The 16751-nt window shown below is 37.2% G+C and overlaps 1 protein-coding gene across 2 annotated transcripts in view; it reads right to left on the reverse strand.

The window, feature by feature from the left end:
- The window catches only part of LOC136027261 (UPF0047 protein YjbQ-like), a 58213-nt gene extending 42156 nt beyond the window's left edge, over positions 1-16057 (reverse strand). Inside the window, exons 1-2 of one of the 2 annotated variants that reach the window (XM_065704337.1) lie at positions 15889-16033; positions 7315-8385 (exon numbers count right to left, since the gene is read on the reverse strand). Coding sequence is in view for 1 of the 2 variants with exons in the window: in XM_065704335.1 (XP_065560407.1) it covers positions 15889-15939 (51 nt within the window). In the remaining variant the exon portion in view is untranslated. Of the gene's footprint in view, positions 1-7314; positions 8386-15888 lie in introns of both variants that reach the window. The other variant, XM_065704335.1, reaches the window with a different exon arrangement.
- Between the last annotated feature and the right edge of the window lie 694 nt (positions 16058-16751).

Consider the following 16751-nt stretch of genomic DNA (forward strand, 5'->3'; position numbering starts at 1 on the left):
CTGGGGGTGGAGGGGGGGGGATATGCACTGCAACATTAGAGGTTAATCTGGCTGAAAAAGCAGAGTGTATCTGACATTCACCTTTGCCCACCCAATATTTTCTTTATGGTATACTACAGTTGTCTGCAGAAGCTCATCGCTGACAATTTTAGTAAAAGCCAAGCACCTGCACTTATATTTATGATTGTTTAATGTGTTTATCATGTATTATGTAATGTTTGCAATTTAACCAAATAGTGAGTTTGTTAAATAGTTACTTTTCTTCACTACTGCTTGAATAGCACCTACTTCAATAGCAGCCCCTCTTACCCCCTCCCCTCCCAATAAAAAATACTGTAGTGATGCCCTTGAGTGAGTGTGAAGAGATGATGGTAGATAACAAGAAAACTAATCAAATGCATAGCTCTGACAGTCAGGTATGAACCCCAAGTGGCTTTGCAAAAATTCTAAAAAATCAAGATAGTTGCATCATCTATTACCCTATTATCGTGCTATATTGGATCTAGATACGCTCAGATACGTTTCATATTTTGCAAAATGTGTTTTTTCACGTAAAATTATTTTCAAGGGTCTGTACACAGTGGTCCAAGCTGCTTGATTTGCAATAGGATTTTTCAAAAAAAAGGTAGCTCACACAGGAAGATTTTAGAGCAGAGTGTTAAGTGCCATCTATTTAAAAAGAATTCAAATTACGTTAATGTCACTATAGGACCCATGGGGTTGGGCTGGACTTGGCAATTGGGGGTCTAGACATTATTATGTCTATCCAAACCAGCCCTTTCTCTAAAAGGTTGGTATTTAGGGTAGAAACACACAGATCAATCCTTAACAATAGGTATTTTATATTCAGAAAGGAAATATGTTTACTTTTAACAAGATTGCAGCTATAGCTGCAACCATGACTCCATGCTTTGTTTCTTTTCTGCATATCCACCAAGAAAAAAGCTTTGGTTCTCTGGTTGCTAGAACCTAGCAAAAACGTGAGCCATAATTTTTACCACAAATTCAGCATGATGAACCTCAAATAATGTCACAACTTCTGTCAGTACTCCCCTAGACTAGTCAAAGAAACCAAGCCCATCATAAGACTCGTTGATGTCGTTTTTACAGATGAATTAGGACTTGTCACTTATATCCCCCCTGAAGTGATCAGCCAAGCACCAGCAATTGACTTTAACTGCATTGTTGTGGAAACTTTTTTTTTTTTTTTAGATTTCTGAGTGCCAATTAATGTTTCAAAGGACAGCACATGCCCAAAAGGAAATCGAATTTTATGAGATGAAGGTCCCAATTGTCCTGCTTTATTCTTGAATTACGGCTCTAATGGTGTCAGAGGAAGTTTCATGTGCTACCTTCACTGAATGTGGTTTAATTGTGACAATAGTCTGTTTAGCAGTACGTCTGGTGCCATTATTCTTTTTCCAAAGAAATCCCTTTAGACTGTTGCACAAGGTGGGGGGGGTGTAAGTGTTGTGTAGAAGGTTTTTGACAATGATAACTTTAATGGTCTACTTTTTATTTTAATCCAGTACCACTTTAAAAGGGTTTCAGGCTCTTTTTTCAAAATTCTTGTAAGTTTCTCTTCAAAATAAAGTTTTCTTTTTAACTAATTAATTTAACCATTCCTGACTCAGGTACAAATGACATTTTTTCTCGCTAGGGAGCTAAAGAAAAAGAGCCTTTTTAAACTGTTGGTTACAATGGACTAAGGTTTGCTATTTACTGGGTTGAAGCTTTTACTGTAACCATGATATAAAAATTTTCCTTTACAACATCTGTCAGTAATTAATCCCCTCTCTTCAATTTATGCTTTAGGATTCTTGTGTCTAAAATGAAGTAGTATTCTCTAAGACTCAAGCTGAAAATATATCTTAATAATAATAAACATTGTATATGACTAAAATGCTCAAACTGACACCACAGTCATTAAGAACATTTTATCAAATATTTAAAAATGTGAGCATTGTATATGGTTTAAATATTCAAGCTTATCACACAATGGTGGTCCTAGGCAAGGTCAGGGGGACAGCTGCCTCCATACCAGCTTTTTTTATATCTGATATTAAATTCCTTTTATTTTATATTTTTACACTCTTATGGTATATCTTGCCCTTCTCCATATTATGAAGCCTAAAAGTCTATATCAGGAGCTATGGAGAAGGCAACATGTTAGTTACTGAGAGTTAGGAGAATACAAGGGAAACACCTAATTCTGGCTAAGTATTTGCACATTAGTGGGGGGGGGGGTAAAGAAGAGCAGAGCTACATGCAAACTGTGTTAGCTACAATTATCCCACATATTATGAAGCAAGAACTGTTTTCTAAACATTTTTCTTTGTCAATAGCCCCTAATCTAGAACTTACCTAGCCCACTTTCTAGGGGGTGCAATACAGATTATACAATGATTTAACTGTTGAAGTGGTGATTAGCTGTCCAGCTACTTGGTATCTTAACCTAGGCTAGATCCCTTTCTTAAGCTTTTTACAACACAAAGACTGTTAAAAGCCACCAAAGGTCAGCTCTCGGTAAATTTGCAGCTTACAATGGAATTTAGCAAGGATGAAAGTCGATATATCACTTGATACTTTTTTTTGTCTTTCTCAATTCCATTGTCAATTCTGAGGTAAATTCCATCTTGAGTAATTAAAGGGGCCCAAAAGGTATCTTATTTTTATAACCACACAAAAAGTTATCAACAGTAGTAAAGGTTTTGAAAAGTGGTCGTAAAAATACCATTAGTTTATAAATAAATTGTTCAATAGTAATATACTTTGCAGTTACCTATTTAAAACATTAGAATTCCACATTGAACAATCAATTCTAATATAAAGCCCTTTCATAGCACCTGCATTTAAGGGTGCATTTTCTCTGTCAAGGCATGCCAATAATACTAAATTAAGGCAGGACAGGTTCTCAAGGAATCTTCCTATACCTCCTATGCTAAACATTTAGTTTGCTGGAGGTTCCTGAATTAGTGATTTTGATGGTTTTAATTTTAACAGATATAGAAAAATCTGGTGAATATCTTGATCTAATCAAATCTTAAAGCCAACAGCTATTTTTTTTTTTTTTAATTCCAAAACAATTATAAAACCTGTCTTGGGTTGGCATTCTAGATTGCTAAACTTGACACTGTTGTTGTGGGGTATCAAAAAATAAAGCAAAAAATATTCTATTCAACAATCAGAAATTTATTTCTATAATATATACTTGCCGGCTGCAGTCCCTTCAAATACCTAACACATTAGTGTTCCACAGTCAAAAATTCCCCTTAAAAAACATGATGAGCTGTAATTGGAGTGCATGAGAATGCATAAATTGGACCAAGGGACTAACCACTTTGATTGTTCTTGAGCGATTCAGTAAAGTATTAGTTATGGAACCGGTTTTAAACAGAGTCTGGAGGATAAGTAGCATGCAGACACCAAATTGCCAGTTAATAAATATATATTGTATAATATTACAAGAAGAATTGCTAAGGATAACCTGCACCTAATCATAATTTTGAGTGAGAACCCCCTTAAGTTCAACCTTCCATTTTTATTTAGTTGAAATGACAGAGAAAACTGATAACTTTGTCTTTGACCAAGTTGATGCATGTGAAAAAGAATTGACTAGGGAATAAAATGCTTGGACTTTCACTAGGCCTTAATTGGGAGCCATCTTAATTTGAGCTTGTACAGAGTTTACTTTTTAATCCCTAGCAACAACAAAGACAAAGCTATGCTTTTCATTGCATGGGTTGATGGTTATTTCATTGGATATTCTGTGGTTATTTAATGGATGTGCATTATATTGTAAAAGTTTAACTATAAAAGATTACAACCCTAGGGTTATCCAGGGGCCATCTTTCTGAAATTATACAAAAGATTTAACCTTAATTTAACCAGATAGAAACTTGAAGTTGCCATGACAGTTGCATCACCTTTTCACAAAAAAGACAAATTCATCTTAAAAGCAGTCCAAAGGCAAGAAACAAAATGCTAAAATCTGCAATTCAAGGTAATTAACTGATCAGGTGAGGTATAAAATTATCCTACATACTTTCATTTTTGAGATTTTTCAAGGACCCCAGGGGCTATGCCATCATGGTTCCACAAACACCACATAAAGAATCTTTGGGGGTCAGTAAACTTCCAACATCTATCAAGAAAGAAAGTAAGGGGGACTGGGGTATTTTTTTTTACCCCACCTAACCACTTACATAACAAAAAAATCAAAATTGTCAGGGTAAATTATAAGTAAAAGAGGATGAGGTAGACACCCACCAAATTCGTTCTTCAGATGTGCAGTAGCCCCAGACCTCTGGTATGTTTGACAAAGATGATATTCCTCTTGCAAGGTGGTGGAAGAAGCTGGTGAGTATGTTTATTGGTAAAGATGGCAGGAAGAAACAATCCAAGCAACTGTCACCAACTTCATATACTCACTATTCCAATGTGATATCATAGTTAAGTGGTGTTTAAGGGTCATCCAGGGTTGTAGGAACTCTCAGCAAGAACATGGGTGAGTTTCCAGCAGTCTCTCTTCCACTCAGAGATTGTGAGCCTGGTTCTGCAATCCTTGGTTTTGCTAAGAAGAACACTATTGTATTGCATGTCCTTGAGAAGAACAAATTACCTTAAATTTACCTTAAATCGCATTTGCCAGCGAGATAAGGTGGTAGATCCTCCTGTAGTTCTCGCTGGTGGTGAGTGATGTAATTATGTTGGCTTAGCTTCCCAGTCCAGCCTCCACTCGGCCCTCTCCCAGTCCCTGTCGACTCCAGCCTTGAAGGAGTGGGGTGTCTCAGCTTGGATGGTAGACTCGGATAGGCTATTCCAGAGGGGGACCACCCGAATGGAAAAGAAACCACGTCGTTCCCTTCTCCGACATCCAGGCAGGTGAAGCTTAAGACTGTGACCTCTTGAATTGTTAGCCAAAGAGGGGGTGAAGATCTGGTTCAGGTGACCGGATTTGAAAATTTTGCGTGCCATGATCACATCTCCTCTATATCTTCGATAGGTGAGGGTTGGAAGTCTCAAAGATCCTAGGCGATCCTGGTAAGGGACATTATTTAAGCCACGGACCAGTTTGGTTGCTCTCCTTTGGACACTTTCAAGGGCTCTTGTGTCCATTTTATTTTGGGGAAAGGCCAAAGTCAAGCCAAACTCAAGGTGGGGACGGACAAGGGATTTATAAAGTTTTATAACCACACATGACTTTCTGGTTACAAAAGAGCGCTTAATGAGTCCGAGAGCTCGATTAGCTTTTGCAACCTGAGCCTGAGTGTGGCTGTGGAATTTTAAATCTTTGTCCACAATGACGCCTAAGTCTCTTTCCTCGGCAACTGCTTCCAACTGATCACACCCTATATGGTAGGGATGGTGGGGGTTATTGTGCCCTAAGTGCAGTACCTTGCATTTTGTTGCATTGAATTGTAGGGCCCAAGTTGATGACCAAGAGGATAGCCTGTCAAGGTCCAGCTGAATGCAGGCTCTTTCTTCTTCAGTTTCAGCAGGTCCAATGAGCTTACAGTCGTCAGCATATAATGTTAAAAGGTTGCATAGATAAGTTGTACAGTCGTTAATATATATGCTGAACAATGTTGGCCCAAGGATGGTTCCCTGTGGGACGCCGCTTATAACCGGAGAAGTGGAGGAGAAAACTGGATCGCCATTATCAGTGTAGATCATGACACGTTGAGATCTGCCAGTTAGGAATGCTCCAATCCAATCAATCACATCCTCATGCACCTGATAAGCTCTAAGCTTCAGCAACAGGTATGAGTGTTCAACTTTGTCAAAGGCTTTGGCTTGGTCAAGTAAGATAATGTCTACCGGTTTACCCATATCCAAAATTTTAGTTGCATGATCATATGATTGAATAAAGTTGGTGTCGATTGACCTGCCCCTGCGAAATCCATGTTGTCTATCGCTAATAAGTGTATTTTCTTCTAAATAATTTATAAGAGCATGGTTAATGATACCTTCCATAATCTTGCAAATGGCTGAGGTTAGGCTTATTGGTCGATAATTTCCTGGGTTATCCTTGTCGCCTTTCTTAAAAATTGGTATAATATTTGCTGTTCTCCAATCATTTGGTACTGACTTTTTGGCCAGGGACATGTTGAATATTCTGGAAAGGGGGAGGGAAATGTGAGCAGCAGATTCTATCAAAAGCCGAGGGTGGAGATTATCAGGTCCAGCAGCTTTGTTGGAGTTTAAACTTCTTAGTATTTTAAATACATCTTCTTGAGTAATGATTACAGGGGACATTGGGTTGTGTACTGTTACAGGAGGTATGGTTGGGAGTGTAATGTCAGGTGGCTTAGAGGTGAAGTTTGTGCAAAAGCTGGCATTCATGCAATCAGCGATTTCTTTCGGGTCAGTAGTACTGGAGCCATCTGATTTTTTTAGCCTGTTGGTGCGTCGACGGGAAGGGTTGTTAGCTGTAACATAGCGCCAGAACTTTTTTGGGTTTTTCTTTGACTCATTTGCGATAGATTCTTCATGGTCTTGGATAACTTTTCTTGTCATGTTTCTCAGCTTGTTTCGGAGCATGGCGAATTTGTTGTGATGGTTGTCACACTTGCATTTTAGGTATTTATTCCATGCTCTATTTTTCTTTTTGATAATTTTCTTAATATTCCTGGGAAGGTATGGAAGAGTCTTTGGTTTATCTGACCAATAAACCTTTGTATGCTTCCTACATGCACCTAGTAAAGTAGACTTAAAACGATTCCAACTAGATTCAATGTCTGTCTCATCTGATAATCCCTCATCCCAATTTATATTAGCTAGTTCTTCACGGATTAAAGCATAATTGGTAAAAGTTCTCTTAAGTTTACCATCACGACTATGGTTAATATTAATGTCATTCATTATACATATGTGGTCACTTGCACCAATAGCTGGGAGGTAACAAGTGGAAGTAATCCTCTCAGGGTCATTTGTAATAAGGAGGTCAAGTAATGATGGTTGTTGTGAATGTCTAAATCTAGTGGGTTGCATTATTATCTGAGTTAGGAAGTTGTCAGCAAGGGTTTGGATGGTTGTGTAGGAGGGGTTATTAGGGGGTGAGTACCCAATACCTTCAGACCAACGAACTTCTGGCATATTAAAATCACCATAAAGCACAAGTGATGAATTTAGATTACATAAGATCTGTATTACCTTAGAAACTGCTTGGTGAGATACTAGTTGGTTTGGAGCTGATGGGCTACGGTAAAGCACACCAATATTCACAATTTCAAATCCAATTAGAAGTCTAACTAATACATGTTCCACCCAAGTATTAGTAGGTTGAGAAATAGAAAAATCAATTTTATCTACCTTAATTCCAAGCCTAGTGTAGATAGCCACTCCTCTTCGACACAGGTTACTATCTAGGTTGCTCAGGAGTAAGTATCCAGGGATTTGAATATGTGCGTCTTCCAATTTGGTCAAAGAGTTCTTAGGACACGCCTCACAAACACAGAAAACATCTACATCCTTTTCATAAAGTAACACTTTTAGTTCTGAGAGTTTTGGCACTAAAGAATCAATGTTTGTATATAATATTCTTAGTTGCGTCCGTTTTCTTTGGCCGACTGGGCTGTTGCTAGTTCTGGCTTTTGAACTCTGATATGGATTTTCGTCGCCCGAACTAGCAGTGACGTAGTTGGTCTCAGACGAATCAGATGCAGCACTTGATGGAGAGACAGAGCTCAAAACCGAAGCCGCGGAAACAAAGGTTGAACTTATAGAAGTCTTTCTGGCTAGGCTTGATGCATTATTTACACTATTTACAAGGGATATGGGTAAGTCTAGTGAACCATCGAGCGAGGGGGGGGAAGGACTCCCTCCCCCCGGGGGATCACGTTTTTTGACACGATGGCGCCATCACGGATGACAAGGTTTTTTTCACCGGCTGCTGCACGCCTCTTTATCTCTTCAATTAGTTCTTTCCTTCTCTGGCGGTCTTCATTGGATGCATCAGCAAAGAATGAGATACTCCCCCTCCTCTCTCTTGAGGCCTTCAATTGATTAGCAAATTCTAAACAGTCCCCTATTGTGAACGTCTTTGTTGCCTCAAACTACCAGGCTTAATGTATAGGCGCAAATGCGGGGATGTCATAACTGGATTTTAACAATATTGTCCCTGATTATTCTTGTTTGCCGCCACCTCTTTTACCAGATGTCACTCTAAGAAATTGTCTAAGATGTCATCAAGACTCCACCAGAGAAGTCAATTCTTCTCAAACAGAGTCACCAGCCTTTGGAATAGACTGTTAGAATATGCTGTCTCTGCAACTTGTCTTGACACTTTCAAATCATGAATGGATGCTGAATGGAGTGATGTTGAGTGGAAATATGATTGGGAAGCCCATGAGTCTTCAACTTGTCTTTAATTCTTCACAGAGCCTACAAGGAGGAAATCCTTAGAATACTCCAAGCTGCAATTCAAGGTAATTAACTGATCAGGTGAGGTATAAAATTATCCTACATACTTTCATTTTTGAGATTTTTCAAGGACCCAAGGGGCTATGCCATCATGGTTCCACAACACCACATAAAGAATCTTTGGTGGGTCAGTAAACTTCCAACATCTATCAAGAAAGAAAGTAAGGGGGACTGGGGTAGTTTTTTTACCCCACCTAACCACTTATATTACAAAAAAAATCAAAATTGTCAGGGAAAATTATTTTGAAAAATGGTTGTTAGAGGGTCTGAATTGATAACATTTGACAGGAAAACTATAGTTGCACTACTTTCATAATTTATCTTTTCTTATATTGATGGTCTTTCAACTTTTTTAGAACAAAATATAGGGTTCCTACTGGTCCAAAAGTATTTGTTACCAAGGAGGTGATTTTACCCTCCTTTGCCTTTCCATTTTACTCCTTACTTTTTTAGGAAGTCCAAATGAGTAGCCACAATAAACTAGTTGAGGGAGAAGTAATGGACCCCTTGAAACCAAAGAATATTGATCAGATCCAACATATGAAGGTCACAATAGGGATTCTAATTTTAAGGTTGAAGAGGATGCCAAAACTATAAAAGAGGATGAGGTAGACACCCACCAAATTCGTTCTTCAGATGTGCAGTAGCCCCAGGCTTCTAGTATGTTTGACAAAGATGATATTCCTCTTGCAAGGTGCTGGAAGAAGCTGGTGAGTATGTTTATTGGTAAAGGTGGCAGAAAGAAACAATCCAAGCAACTGCCACCAACTTTATATACTCATTCTTCCAATGTGATATCATAGTTAAGTGGTGTTTAAGGGTCATCCAGGGTTGTAGGAACTCTCAGCAAGAACATGGGTGAGTTCCCAGCAGTCTCTCTTCCACTCAGGGATTGTGAGCCTGGTTCTGCAATCCTTGGTTTTGTTAAGAAGAACACTATTATATTGCATGTACTTAAGAAGAACAAAACAGTAACTTTGACCTCTTCAATGCACAACAAAAACTTAATAAATCCACAGGTAAGCCAAGGATGGTCCAGTTGTACAACATAAATAAATCTAGTGTTGACAGGTTGGATTATATATATGCTGACTAGCCTCTCAGCTTTTGCTGTCAGCACTGCCCACTTGCAATCTTCTTTGCAATACTAGATATTACAGGCATAAATTCAGGAGTAATTGTCAACAAAACAAGAAAATATATTTCACTGCTGACAGTTCCTCAGAATGTTGGGATTACCCTGTAGGAAGCCTCAGTTGATGGTTAGAGTGTTCATTAACTCCCTTCCTCAAGAGCTTAAAAAGTTAGAGTCTGACTTTATTAGAATTGAGTCTTAAAGTAGTTCAACGACTGAAGTTTCATGTTCTGTCCACAAAAATCAACAATATATTCTCTATCATCATTCACCTGACTGGAAGACAACCAGGGTCGTTGCACCTGCCAAAAAGCAGAACTACTAGAACTGCCTCAACAAACTGTGACTGGAATGTGCTTAGAGGATTCACTTTTATGATAAAATCAACAACTGAACCCCATTCTGTGGTTTCCTAGACCTTCTTCTGTTTATACCCAATCTTAGAGAATTGCAGTTTTTCTGTTTGTGTAGAGGAAAAATACTTTTCTAAGGATGCCATGAAAACATTTAAATTCTTTTAAATTCAATTTAGTGGAATTGTATTCTTATAAATTCCACTCAACGTCAAAGTTAAGCATGCAGTGAAAGATTTCATGACTAAGAAACATATTCTGCAAAAGTCTGATGAAAGAAAAGGGTCAGGTACAATTCAGTTCTGGGATGATGTCTCAAAGACCAAGAATGAGAAAAGAGCAAGGTGCCATACAAGGAGTTGCAGGTCAAGCTGTGCACAAGGCAAAGCTGATCTGGTTATCTGTGGGAACTCTATAGTTCCAAAAAACAGTCAGATTTGTGCAGCCTAACTGGTCATAATGGAATACCAAATGATATGCCCTGCAATATAACCAGTGTAAACAGTCAGGTAGATAGTAGTATTTTTCGAAGTATAGTGTGCATAAGTAATAATAGTAGTGAGGCAAACCAAGAGACTTCTGTGTCTTCTAGTAGACTTACTGTTGATGCTGGCAACAGCTATTGCAAGAATATTGCTGGGTTTAGTGCTATTTTTAGTAATGTTGACTGAGTAAATTCAAAATTTCAGGAGACCAGATGTGTCCTCTCTGCAAATGAGAGATATTTATGCATTTTGTGAGATCAAACCAAAGCAAACCTCCCTACCCCTGACTGAAACCCAGATACAGATTGATGACCAATCTTTCTTGGATGGAGGTAGAGGAATTACCATATATGTGTGCAGTGGGATCCAGGTAGGCATAATTGTTATCAATTAATATTATGAGCCATGGGTAGAACACATTTGGATATCTATTGACCTACCTGGAGGTCCTATTGCACTTGGTTGCCTTTACAGGAGTCCTACTTCAACAAGTATGGAGGACTCGCTCTTGCTATGCATTGGTCTATTGATAGTGTTGCCCAAAAACCTAAGAGTTAATTCATATTTAGTAACTTTAACTTACTTGTGATTGAGTGAGATATGTCCACACAAGGAATACAGTCTTTTCTATACTGCTTAGAGGAACACTTGCTATTCTAGGCAGTGACATTTCCAATAAGATTTTGAGAAGGATAGAATCCTTCACTCCTTGATCTCATCTTAAATAATGATCCTGAGTCACTCATTAACATAGAATCACAACCCCCATTTGAAAATAGTGAACACATTGCAAAAAAAGTGCCAATTTCAACTGTGCCCACAGACATCAAACCTAACTAAACATGTGCATTCAAACTATAATCAAACCAAACATGAACTCAGTCAGTGTGATTGGTCATTTGTCAAAATTATGGAAGTAGAACACACATGGGAGATAATGAAACAAGGGCGTTGTTGGACAATGTCAATAAAAACAAAACTATCATGTAGAGACACAGACAAAGAACTCTCTTCTTTATGACCAGGGACATGAAAATTGTGAGGAACAAGAAAAAGAAACTGTCAAAGCTCATAAACCAGAACCCACATAGGGCTGACAACCTAATCAAGTTGAAAGCTGCAAGGAACTAAGTTTGAGCACTGTCCAGAAAATTGATAAAGAATCATAAAGAGGCCATTGTGGCAACCTCAAAAGCCAACCCCAAGAAGTTCTGGAAATATGCATGTGCACATAAGCCTGGCAGGCACACAGTTACTGAGCTGGTTTGTAATGGAATCCAGTCAAATGACCCCCAAAAATTGCTGATGCATTGAATCACTAACTTAATCACACCTGCAGACACTGCCCCCCTCCTGACCTCACTATACTACATATTTAACACTCAACTGTCTCCAATAATAGTGGATAAGACTGAGCTTGAATCTCGGCTTAAAAAGCTTAATCCAAATAAGTCTGTTGGGGCAGATGGCATTCATCCACAACTCTTAAAAGAAGCTCATGCCCAATTAGCACCACCACTCTCAAGGCTCTTCCAAAACTATTGATGCCAAAGTCTTACCATTGGACTGGAAAGTGGCCCATATCTTGCCAATACATTAAGGAGGTGACAGGACCAAAGCTCCCAATTATTGGCCAATCAGTATTACTTCTGCTGTTGGGAAATTGATAGACAGCATTGTAAATAATGTCATTCTCAAACATCTAGCCAGAAATAACCTTCTATCAAAACAACAACATGGATTCTGACTAGGTAGATCAGTTGAAACAAACCTGATTGACTCATATAATTACATAACTGAGTTCCTTGACCAAAGTCTCCTGGTTGATATGGTTCTGCTAGACTTTGCTAAAGTCTGTCATCAAAGGCTCCAGTTGAAACCAAAGGCAATAGGTATTGAAGAGGGTGTGGTGGACTGGATTATGTCTTTCTTGAAGGGGAGAAAGCAGCAGGTCAGAATTTTTGGAGAAGGTGGTACAGCTTTTCTATTCTGAAATAGCAGAGGTCTTAAGTGGGGTGCCTCATGGAACTTTTTGGGACCTATATTTTTCTATATCTACACTAGCAACACTCCAAAAAACATGACTAATAAACTAAGCATATATGATGGCTCTAAACTTATTGGTCCTATTGTAACACAGCAGGGTGTAGCTTCAATAATGTTTGACTTAGATTGCTTTTGCAAATGGACCAACATATAGAGACTCAAGTTTAATGTTGAAAGGTTGTCAATTTTAGAGGAAATGACCCATGATTACAATATTCAATGTTAGTAGCAGTAGCAGGGACTAACCCAACTCTTGGTATCATTAAGCAAACAATCACTAGTAGATCCCCAGCAGTAGTGACTATAATTCTATAACAGTCTGGTGAGACCTAGATTGGAGTATTGAATGTGTGTCTACACACCTAATAATAAAATAGACCAGATGGCTCTCTAATCTGTTCAAAGACAGGTAACAAAATGCACAAAGGGTCTCAAAGGTAAAAGTATGGGTGTCAACTGCATAGCCTGAACCTACCAACTCTGACATACTATCAACACAGAGGTGATATGATATATAAATTGATGACATAAAAATTGCTCAAGCTTGATGACAGAGATATGTTTGAACCTGTCCATTTGTCAAGTACCAGAGGTCATTCAGCAAAGCTGTTCTGCATGCATACCAAGACAAGAAAAAGAAACAATTCTTCTACAATCAAATTGTGGGTCTGTGGAACAGTCTAATTGAGAAGACAGTGGGATCTACAACAATTGATATATTCAAATCAAACCTTGACAAGGACTGGGTAAAAGAAACATGGCTCACTCAACAGGATGCACCAGATGTCCCACAGTCCCATCATCACTAACTGGTGCAAACTGGATTTACCCATGTTGCTAGCAAATGCAATTTCAGGTAAATTTGCAGTATACAACTTAATTTAGCTAGGATGATAGTGAATATATTGCTTGGTGCCTATTCTTATGTTCTTTTATAGTTCTAAAATCTTTTCTGGGGCAAATTCCATTTTGAGTCCTTAATATGGCCCTAAAGGTAAAACAGTCAATTGTTGTCAAAAGTTTAAAACATTAAAAAAAAGCAGCCTGGTGAGAAAAAATTGCCATTTGCAGCTGATTCAGGAATGGTAAGATTTTCCTTAGTCTTAGTACTAAAATAATGTTATGAAGACAAATTTTAAGAATTTTATTTTTTTTAAAGAGCTTGAACTCCCTCAAGTGAGACAATAAAATCAATTTGTCTCACTTGACGTAAAATGACATAAATCAAAACAATTGTCTTTTTAAGGGGTTTCAGAATCCTTTTGACAATTTCTGCAAACTTAAAAAAAAATTAATACTAGAACTAAAGAAAATAATAATAACCATTCCTGAATCAACTACAAATGGTAATTTTTCCTCACTGACTAGTTTTTTTAAACAAACCTTCAAATTTTAGGTGACTATGGGCTGTTTTGAGCCCTTTAGGGACTTAAAATAGAACTTGCCCCAGAAGCAATTATTGAATCATGAATGAGCATAAAAAAGGCATCAAGTGATATATTCACTTTCATCCTAGCTAAATCATGCTTTAAACTCTATATTTACCATAAACAGGTACCTTACTAAATAGGCAAATTACTATGAATAACTTATTTACATAATTAGGATATATTCTTAACCACTTTCCAAAGCCTTTATTGGTGTTGATAACTTTTTTTGTGGTTATAAAAAGTAAGGATAAAATCCTATAGCTACTTTTTGCTCTCTTGGAAAGGGGCCAGGTTAGGAAAACAAGACTTTCAGTAATGAATCCAGGGCCAAAAACATACTCTTGGAGGGTATTGCCAAGCTTCCATGTTAACCATCTTCTTATTTCTAAGTCTTAAAAATTTGACTACTTGACAGATATATACCTATTGAAATTTTGATAAAACAACAGTTTACCTTAACTTTCAGTTACCACTTTCTTTTTCTCTGTTTTCAGTTCTGAAAATGCAATTCCTGCTCTTTCAGAAGAATTTTAAGCCATATCAATGGGTTATTTCTAAATTTAGGAAATGTATTTGCTGATATTTGAAACCACACAAATTGGGACTGAGCAAAAATGTGAGTTTGAAAACATTTTTCTTTTATGCCCAACTTCATTTAAGCAAAAAATATGTTTTGCAAGGTTTTACTTTCATAAGACCATCAAAGTTCACTGCCCTCAAGAGGGTGGAGGAGTGGAGTTAAGTACTTCAAAATACCTTCCCAGGACATACTTTAGTCTGTAGACTCATCCCTGAAAGTTTCATTTTCCTAACCTAACCCCTTTTACTTTGACACAGAAATGACTGTTAAACTGTGGAAGAACATAAGAAGAGGCATGAAGTGATATATTCACTCTATCCTAGCAAAATTTATGGTGTAAACTCTATATTTATCTAGTCTCTTTAGAGATAAAAGAACTGTAGACAAGTGCTTTAAAATGTATTGATAAGAGATCACTAATGCTCTGAATACATTCCTGAAAGTTTTATTCAGCTAATTATATTTTTATTATATTCAGCTAGATATACAGACTAGGCCTATTTTTTCCTTTTTGCTCTTCTCTCTCTGAATAAGTGACTTGTTTGTCTTGCCTCTTCTTTAAAGACTAATGAGTCTTTGGTGGAATAGTAAAATGTAATACTGTATGTGTAATTCATGATGAATAGCCTTGACCAAATCTTATCTAAATTCAACTACTTTCCAACAAAGCCTAGATAAAAGTCCATCAACTGCAATTTTACCAAACCCCTAAAAGACAATGGTAAACACACAGAATCTGCACTTTTATATGCAGCCTAGGACCTGGTAAATTTTTGTTGTTTATACAATTGACTTACAAATAAAGTGAACATACCACTCAACACCTTTTTTAAGCTCTTTACAAATATAATAATTGTTTCTACTAAAAATTCAAATTTAAGCCCTTTTTGAGCTCTTGAAAATGACCAAAATAGGCCTATTTCTAGTTTTTGGATAGAAAAAGGCTTAAAATAGCATAGCCTATGCTAACCTAATCTAACCATTCTAGCCTTCTTCAGTTGGCTTTCATATTTTTGGTATTATATCCAGAACACAGTCAATAATGTGGACAAAGAAAATTTTACTCATCAGGTTAGCTCAAATAAGACTTAAACTTGAATTTGCAATTGTAGCAATTATTATAGGCTTTTCATAAAGAGTTTAGAAAAGCCATAAAGTGGTATGTTCACTTTATTTGTAAGTCAATAATATGAAAAACGAAAAATTTACATAGGGCTTCAAGCTATCTGGCTTCATTACTGCAGCAACCATTATGCACCTAGGCCTAGCCTATTCGGAGATAGAGTTGAATGAGAAGTAGCCTGGCTCTAATATTGTAGTGTTTCATTTAAACTACGAATTAGTGTACATCATTAAACCCTTCTTTATATAATATGTTATAGGCAAAATTAATCAGCTAGGCTACTATTCTGTTGAGTAAAGATATCAAGCTTACTGGATCTGATTTTAATCCTGAGCCAGAAGGCTTATCATGATACTCCAGCATAAAGGCAAGTTTTCTGAGTATTTCTTGTTCTCTATTTAAAAATTGACGAGGCTCTTCAAATCATGGCAATTTTTCAATTAAAATCCAAAGCTACTACAGTGGTGATCTATGTGATGAAAGTAAAATACATGCGTTTTCCCGAAAAGAGATCAACTAATCCAGATTGGTAATTACGACCCACGTCATGGTAAAGCCCCACGATTCTATTGTCAAAAGAAATTTTTGGCAATCAAGACATTTTTTATTTTCTTTCATCAGAGTGAACAAAATCCCTTGCACTATATTTTACACCAAAAGTTCTTACAGAACTAGATGGAAAGAGTGGCTAAAGCTCTTCCAGGCAGTGACGCTAATAATTCTTTAATTTTCCTTTTTACCGTTGTTTAAATTAACGAGCGTTCGCTTATAATGCTTCATCACTTGTAGCTGCTAATATTTTTAGCTAATTTGGAAACGGTGATGAATGTGCAAAGATATGCAGATATAAAATTCCGAGCTGCGGAATGACTTGGTACAAACTTCTATATTTATATATTTTTATTACATGTATGAGGAGGTTTTCCCCCTCGTCAATACCTTGCTCTTTACACAAAAGCTTAATTTTGTCCCAATTCTTTAAGAATGACCCCTGAATCACAAAGGCCGTAGAATAAATATTTGAAATTACTACCAAGATTCAAGCGTGAAGAGCGAGGTATTGAGGAGGACACAAACCCACTTATATGCGTAATAATTTGTGTTCGTTTCAAGTTTTAATGGTGATCCTTACTTCTAGTTGAAAATTTTTTTATTTATTTATTTTCTCATTGTTT

Source organism: Artemia franciscana, chromosome 5 (assembly GCF_032884065.1).
Source record: "Artemia franciscana chromosome 5, ASM3288406v1, whole genome shotgun sequence".
Classification (NCBI taxonomy): domain Eukaryota; kingdom Metazoa; phylum Arthropoda; class Branchiopoda; order Anostraca; family Artemiidae; genus Artemia; species Artemia franciscana.